General features: G+C 45.8%; 1 protein-coding gene across 1 annotated transcript; it reads left to right on the top strand.

Moving 5' to 3' along the window:
* The first annotated feature begins 341 nt into the window (after window positions 1–341).
* On the top strand, window positions 342–7,892 carry PTGS2 (prostaglandin-endoperoxide synthase 2). The gene is given in 11 exon segments (XM_054638496.2): window positions 342–359; window positions 362–473; window positions 818–934; window positions 1,043–1,186; window positions 1,605–1,748; window positions 2,129–2,310; window positions 3,097–3,180; window positions 3,351–3,597; window positions 4,503–4,789; window positions 4,952–5,099; window positions 5,243–7,892. Coding segments are annotated over 11 exon segments (1,890 nt in total). The 3' UTR covers window positions 5,650–7,892.
* Window positions 7,893–8,092: the final 200 nt, after the last annotated feature.

Here is an 8,092-nt window from a genome sequence, read left to right on the forward strand (position 1 = left end):
AGGGTAAATAATCTATGACCAAAAGATAAAGTATTGATTCCCTCCAGCATTCCTTCCTTCCTTCCTTCCCACGGCGCGGGGCGCTCCGCAGCGCGGGCGCTCTGCCGCCCGTGTGCGCCGCAGCCCTGCGAGCCGCTGCTGCATGAATGGAATGGATTAAACCAACAGCGAGCCGTCATTGAGCGGAGCCGGGCGCTGCCAGCGGCCCCGCGCCGTAGCCATAGCCGCCCCGCACATCTCCCCGCGAGGGGCCAGACTGGGACGGGCGGGGCGGGAGCAGAAATTCCGTGCTCCGTTCATGCTTCCGGCTGTGACTCACTCCGCGCTGCCATAAATACGGGATGTGCGGCAGGGGCCGCCACACTTGGAGCTGCCGAGCCAGCACCGCCAGCCCAGCACAGCCCAGCCAAAGCCAGCCATGCCGCTGCTGCCCCTGGCCCTGCTGGCCGCGCTGCTGGCCGCCGGCCACGCCGGTGAGTCCGCGCCGCGCTCCGGATTAACGCGCGCTTTGCCTTTCTGCTTCTCCTGCTCCTCGCTCTCTTGGCATTTCTCTGCTGTGTGTGAGTGCCAGGTCCCCGCTGGCCTGTGAGGGATGATCTCCCCTTCTGAGGGGGGTTATTGCTGGCAGCAGACAAGAGGCGAATTCCTGCGCTTTTCAAGCTGCTCCCTGGTAGCCCAGGGGTTGCCGTGGATGGATGGTCGCTGTGATGCCTTTCCGATCAGCCTTAAACTCCAGGGCGTTCTTGTTGGTTGTCTAAACCCTGGGAAGGTGGGAGTGTATTGCAGAGATGCTAACCCCAGCTCTGGTTCCCCGCAGCCAACCCTTGCTGCTCGAACCCCTGCCAGAACAGAGGCGTCTGCATGACCGCCGGGCCAGATCGCTACGAGTGCGACTGCACCAGGACAGGCTTCTACGGGCAGAACTGCACCACACGTGAGTATCCCACACCCCTCTCCCAAATGAAACTCATAGTCCAATTCCAGCATTGCAGGTTATCCTCCATAATCTAATTGATAATAACCTTCCCATTGTCGTTTGCAGCGGAATTCTTCACGTGGCTGAAGCTAGCATTGAAACCATCACCAAACACTGTCCACTACATCCTCACCCACTTCCAAGGAGTCTGGAATATCATCAACAACATTCCCTTCTTAAGGGACACTATTATGAGATATGTACTAACGTGTAAGTGTGAATTGTCTCTTCCAGTCCTCTTAAAGCTTACTCCAGAATATTGCAATGAATTGATCTGTTTACAAACCAAGCAGCCTAAATTGCACCGAAATTAAAACACCAAAATTTAAGACTTCTGCGTGATGCAGGCTTGTATGAAACATGCAGCTTGATTCTACTTTCTGTAAGAGTCCAGGATTTTGCTGACATGAACTTGGCACCCCATTGCTTGTGTTAATAGTGAGATCCAGCTGATCAGCCAGGATCCAGTCCTGTTATTCAGTAACTGTAATCATATTTAACATCAGTAACTGATATCTGTGGAATTTACAACTGCTGCCAAATATATGCAAAAAATCTGGCTTTGTGATTTACTCTTTGAGCCTAAACTGTAGAGTTAAAAATAACCAAATATTTATTTGTCTTTCAGCAAGATCACACTTGATTGACAGCCCACCAACTTACAATAGTGACTACAATTACAAAAGCTGGGAAGCTTATTCCAACCTTTCCTACTACACAAGAAGCCTTCCACCAGTAGGACTTGACTGCCCAACACCAATGGGTGTTAAAGGTGAGGAATAAACCAGACACGTAATGATTGCTTGGTCTTTTCTAAGAGGAAAAAATAAGTAGTAGTTCCTATGAGACCCGCTTGTCTGTAGCCTTTTTTCAGTGTAGTTGACTTTATGAATAACCATGTTTTGGATATATTGTTTGAAGACCTAAAAGATATTATTTTGGTTCTTGCTATTGAGTTATATGCTAAAAGCAGGGAATTTAGAAATTTCTAATAAAATCAAGAAAGTGAGCATAGAAGAGTAGGTAATTCCCCTTGTTTGTATGCTGCTGTCATTATATTCCACTGAAAGTCTTAAGCCTTTTTGTTAGGAATAAACTTCAGTATTGCATAAAGAGTTGTCTTGAGTATCTCACTGTCTGTTTCTCCCACAGGCAAGAAAGAGCTCCCAGATTCGAAGCTGATCGTGGAGAAGTTTTTGCTGAGGAGAAAGTTTATTCCTGACCCACAAGGCACAAATGTGATGTTCACCTTCTTTGCCCAGCACTTCACCCACCAGTTCTTCAAGACGGACCAGAAGCGGGGCCCTGCCTTCACCAGAGCGCTCGGCCATGGGGTATGGTCACAGCTGGGGACACGGCTCGTGCTCTTTGGGAGCTGCTGAGCACCTGGAATGGCCAGAGTGGCATCCAGGGGACACCTGTGCACACACTGTGCCACAATCCATGGGATTACCCCTTCTGTAGCTGCTCCTCAGGCCAAATTCCAGTGTTCAGCAGCGTCTCTTCCCGGGTCAGAACCACGTGCTCTGCACAAGTGGTTCTGTTTAAAATACCTGCCCAGTGATCTCTTACTGTTCCCAAAATCTGCTTTCACCTAAAGCACATTAGATGTAGCGAGTATCCAAAACTTCTCTGCACTCTGTCAGTTCCAAAGAGACGTATCCAGCACTTAAGTATTGCTTATGTACTGCCGATAGCCTTAGTTTAAAAAGAACTTCAAAAACATACTTGGATTTAAGATCTTTACCTCCAAGATTGGCATTCTTTGGACAAAGAGTTCTTCACTATAAGTGTCACTTACGTCCAAACCAAAGCTGTAAATTGTGTGTGTATATATAGAAAGCTGTCTGCATAATAAAAAATTGCTGACACTTTAAACAGAGTCCTTTTATATTGCTGATGTAACAACCTCCTCTTATGCAGAGATGGCTCCAGTTGCCAGGAAATAATTTGGCTTCATCTTAAATATCGGTGCATGATACTTATAAGGTAGCGGTAATATAATTGAAAGGTAAACATCTAGGGGGTGAACTCCTATTGGTATCCATAGAACAGGGACTTATCCTAAAATAGCAAAAAATGGAGGTTGGCTTCATGTCCCAAATGCTTTTATTTTATAGGTTGACTTGAACCACATTTATGGAGAGACTCTGGAGAGACAACTTAAACTGAGGCTTCGAAAGGATGGAAAGCTAAAGTACCAGGTATGTCTTAGCTCAGAATTCCTACCTTCTTACTGGATGGCATAGATTTCCTACATTAGTGCTGTGTGAATGGTGTAGGTGATCTAAAGCGTGAGTCAGAACTGAGAGAGTGGACAGAGCTTTACCAAAGTATGATAGCTCACAGCTCCTGCTGTTTCCCCCTTGCACAGATGATTGATGGAGAAATGTACCCTCCGACGGTGCGGGACACGCAGGCAGAGATGCTGTACCCGCCCCACGTGCCCGAGCACCTGCGCTTCTCCGTGGGGCAGGAGGTGTTTGGGCTGGTGCCGGGGCTCATGATGTACGCCACGATCTGGCTGCGCGAGCACAACCGCGTCTGCGACGTGCTCAAGCACCAGCACCCCGAGTGGGACGACGAGCAGCTCTTCCAGACCGCCCGGCTCATTCTCATCGGTGAGAACCCTGCTGCTAGGTGCAGCTCCAGCTCCAGCCTGCGTGGCTGGAGTGAAGGGGAAGCTATCCCCTAAATTGGGGTGGGTGGGAGTGGCTCCTTCGTGGCCTGTCACTGGGGTTGTGTTGAGGTGCAGCTTGCCCCAGCTCTGCTAAAGATGGAACTGAAGAAAACTCAGGGGAAGTCAATTCCCTCATCTGAGGGAAGCAGAACTGAAAGCAGTGAAAAGACAGGAAGCTGAGGTTCCTTTCTCAGAGAAAGCCTGCGAGGCTGGGTGACCTCAGGCTCCCTGATCTGGGGTTTTGGTTTTTTTTCCCTAGGGTTGGGTCAGCTCAGGTATGCTTTAAAAGAAAGGCTGTGATTAAGTCTAAAGTTCAGAAGGTTATGTAAAATGTAACTCTGCATAGTTCTCCTGTCTTAATTGCATACCCAGTGATATTTCATCTTATGTAAATGCTGATGTGCTCTAAGCTGGAAAAAACCTTGCCCCAGCTGAAACCAGAAACGAAGACAATTGTATTACGTAGTTCAGAAGCTGAGATCTGTTTTCAGACATCAACTTTCTCCATTATCCCCTCCCTCTGTCCTAGAGATATTGTATAACTGAACACAGTGTAAATACTGGTGTGTGCTGTTCTGTGGAGGGTACAAGGAATTTTGTCTTGGGAGGAGGAAAGCAGGCTGTAGAAAATACCTCACTACCCACAGCCAAGAACTCTTGGTATCTGAAGTACTGTTCCACCCCTTAGTCACATAAAATACATAAATTGCTTTCTAGGAAAGATTACAGAAAAGTGTTTGTTGTCCTGATCACTGTAGTATATTATAGAACAGTTCAGAAATGGTACTTTCCCTGCCACTGAGAAAAAGCAGTGCCAACATTCTCTCTTGTTCCTTTGTCCAACAGGAGAGACAATCAAGATCGTTATAGAGGACTATGTGCAGCACCTGAGTGGGTACCACTTCAAGCTGAAGTTTGACCCTGAGCTGCTGTTCAACCAGAAGTTCCAGTACCAGAACCGCATTGCAGCCGAGTTCAACACCCTGTACCACTGGCACCCGCTGCTGCCCGATACCTTCCAGATCCACGACCAGGAGTACACCTTCCAGCAGTTCCTCTACAACAACTCTATCATGCTGGAGCATGGACTCTCCCATATGGTCAAATCTTTCTCCAAGCAAAGTGCTGGCAGGGTAGGTCCTTCCTCAAGTTGATGGTGAACCGACAGAAGCATGAGCCTCTGTGGGTGGGACAAGGGAATGGGATAATGCTATTTAAAACTAATCACTGGAAAGTCACAACTTTCTCGTGACTCATATCAGGAGATCTTACAGCTTTTCCTCTTTAATGTACAGGTTGCTGGTGGGAAGAATATTCCTGCTGCAGTGCAGAAAGTTGCAAAGGCCTCCATTGACCAAAGCAGGCAGATGAGGTACCAGTCCTTGAATGAGTACAGGAAACGCTTCATGCTGAAACCGTTCCAATCCTTCGAAGAGCTTACAGGTAACAGTCCTCATCCTTCCCAGCAAATGAGAGACATTGCCTTAAAATGCCCACAGAGTCCTGCAGTGTCATTGCTAGGCTTGAGCAGGACAGTCCTGCACAGAAAATGGGAGTTTTCCACTTACAGTTTTTAATCATTGCAGGAGAAAAAGAGATGGCAGCGGAGCTGGAGGAGCTGTACGGGGACATCGATGCCATGGAGCTGTACCCAGGCCTGCTGGTGGAGAAGCCCCGGCCCGGGGCCATCTTTGGGGAGACCATGGTGGAGATGGGGGCCCCGTTCTCCCTGAAGGGGCTGATGGGCAACGCCATCTGCTCCCCGGAGTACTGGAAGCCCAGCACCTTCGGGGGCAAAGTGGGCTTCGACATCGTCAACACGGCCTCCCTGCAGAAGCTCATCTGCAACAACGTGAAGGGCTGTCCCTTCACCGCCTTCCACATCCTGCCTCCCGAGCCCACCGAGGCCACCATTAACGTTAGTACCTCAAAAACTGCCATGGAAGATATCAACCCCACGCTCCTGCTGAAAGAGCGCTCTGCCGAGCTGTAGGAATCCAGCTCTCTCTCTATTTATTTATTTATTTATTTAACTGTGTTATTTATTCTATTTAATGACTTAGTATTTAAAAAACCAACTTAAGCATCTTCGTTGTGGGGGTTGCCTTAAATTCCTTACTGAAGTAAGGCTTCCATTTACAAAAGGGATTTTCTGTGTTTCAGCTTGACAGTGGTGAATCCCTTGTTTAAAATCTTCTGTAACAGAATGACGTATTCCAAAGTGGATGAAGGTTCCAACTTCTTTTTACTATTGTTTTAATACTTGATGAAGGGGGCTGGTGGTGATTCTGTCTGACAGTTTTCATAGGTCACATAACACTACAAAAGCAACTTTTTTCCTCAGCAAGTTGAAAGCAGCTATTGACCTAAAAGTTCAAGAAAAAATCTGACTTAATGAAAACTGCCAGAAAAGATTATGGATTTCATATGAGCACTCAAAAATTAACAAAAAAATACTTGAGATTCACTTCTTTATGTAAGGTCAGAAAATGCATTGCATTTGTTGTTGATACTACCTCTCCCTCACTGCAGAGAGGGCACTTTGTATCATAACTTATTGTCTCTTATGTACAAATCCACTTCTGGATTTAGATGAAAGTAATTTTTTACAGCTTTTTAAAAATATGTTTTTAATGTTTTAAATATTTAAAGTAAAATTTTTTACAAGTTTTTTTAAAAAATATTTTTAATGTTTTCAGTATTTAAGAAAATAGTACTTTTCCTGGATTCTACTTTTTTTGAAGGAAGTGTGACAGATGTATTAGTTGTGTAAGGGGGTGAAAATGAGATACTAAGCTTAGCAGTTACTGACTCTCAGGCTGCAATACAAGGCTGCTTGCATTTGGATAGGGATATTTTTATTATGTAACTCTGGGGAGGTCTTAAACTTGGCCCAAGGCACTGGGATTCTTTTCATAGCTGTAGTTCTCTGGTCTACTTGAAAATGTAGTTTTAATGTCTGTTACTCCAAGGACAGGAGGACAGTATAGCTGGAGTTAGGGTGTGCTGTGGCTTTGTGTTCCCAAAAACAGGGGAGCTGTGAACTGAGCAGCTCTGTAAATACACAGAGAACTGAACACAAGAGCTTCAGCAGCACTTCCAGGCACAGGAGGTAGCTCTGCCTGTGTGCACAAGCTGTACATATAATTTGTACTTCTATTTATTGGGGGGGAGGAGGGATAATGTTTTATTTATAATTTATTAACAGAGTTATTTTAAGTTAAGTGGCTTAAGCTTCTTTAAAACCGGCCAGCACAAAATCTCCTAGACATATTTGTCCTAATCCAGCAGTAAAATATCTAGTCTCATCTGGGCACATAGGTTACACAGGATCTTGTATAGGACTTCAGACTTTGCATGTAAGGGTATCTTTTTTTAATTTCTAGAGAGGAAATAGAGAAGATGATCCTCCCAAAAAAGCAGCTGGGGAACTATAGGGAAAAAGAAAATGTCACTTCAGACTGGAATAGAGCAGCAACCGGGTATTCTGTGCCCCTGCCCAAAATTACTTGACTACTTGTGGAAAAGAACTTGAGTTTTCTATTTCATCTGAACTCTCAAGCACTTGTAGAGGCTTGTGCATTTGTACCAGCTCTGGCAGCAGTGTAGTTTGTGTGTGGCTTCTGTTTCCATGGATTTGTGTAGAGCCAGCCATGCCTCGTGCTGGGTAGGGCTGTAGTTGTGGCCATGAACAGCAGAACCGAGCTCTCCTGCAGCCATCGATACCAGTGACTCATCTGGAGTGGTCCTTGGTATGGATGCTGTAGGAGCAAGAAGGGCATTTGTTTTCCTTTCTCTGTTGGAAGCACGAAGAAGGGAAAACCTTCTCTCCCCTGGTATCCAAGGTGGTCAGTACTGTACATGCTAACAAGTGAACACTGCTCGGACACTTGTTCCTCATGCAAATTGTCCATCAGACCCAGCTCTGGGCACCCTTCTGCCATTAACCCAGGAGCAGGGTTTGGCAGAGTCAAAGGGAGACAAGTCTGGACAGATTGAGTTATTTTGGGGTAGGCACAGAGGAATTCCTCAGACCATCTCTCTTGAGTTAAGTTACAGGCTGCTTCAGCAAGGATTCCTGTGCACTCTGCGTTCTGTACTCTGCAGCCGCTAAATGTGGATGTTTGAGATTATTTATTTAAAATTCTGTGAATTGTTTTTCACTTTATTTTTGTAGGACAACAATGTTGTTAAAATGCAATTGTTTATATAAATAAATTGAAAACATTACCTTTATGTGCTCCTTTGTTTGTGTTTTCCTTCAGCAGTATTTAGGGTGGAACAGTTCTTTAATTGATTACATGGAGAATTACAGGGCATTACCAGCTGCACTAAATTCTCTGGTGTGTCAAACCCAGGATGCCTGTAGCCTAAATTGCCCAGATGCAGTAATTTTTTTCTCTTTGGCCTCAAGTGAAAAGTGATTTCACTGTTCT

This window comes from Agelaius phoeniceus, chromosome 8 (assembly GCF_051311805.1).
Source record: "Agelaius phoeniceus isolate bAgePho1 chromosome 8, bAgePho1.hap1, whole genome shotgun sequence".
Taxonomy (NCBI): Eukaryota; Metazoa; Chordata; class Aves; order Passeriformes; family Icteridae; genus Agelaius; species Agelaius phoeniceus.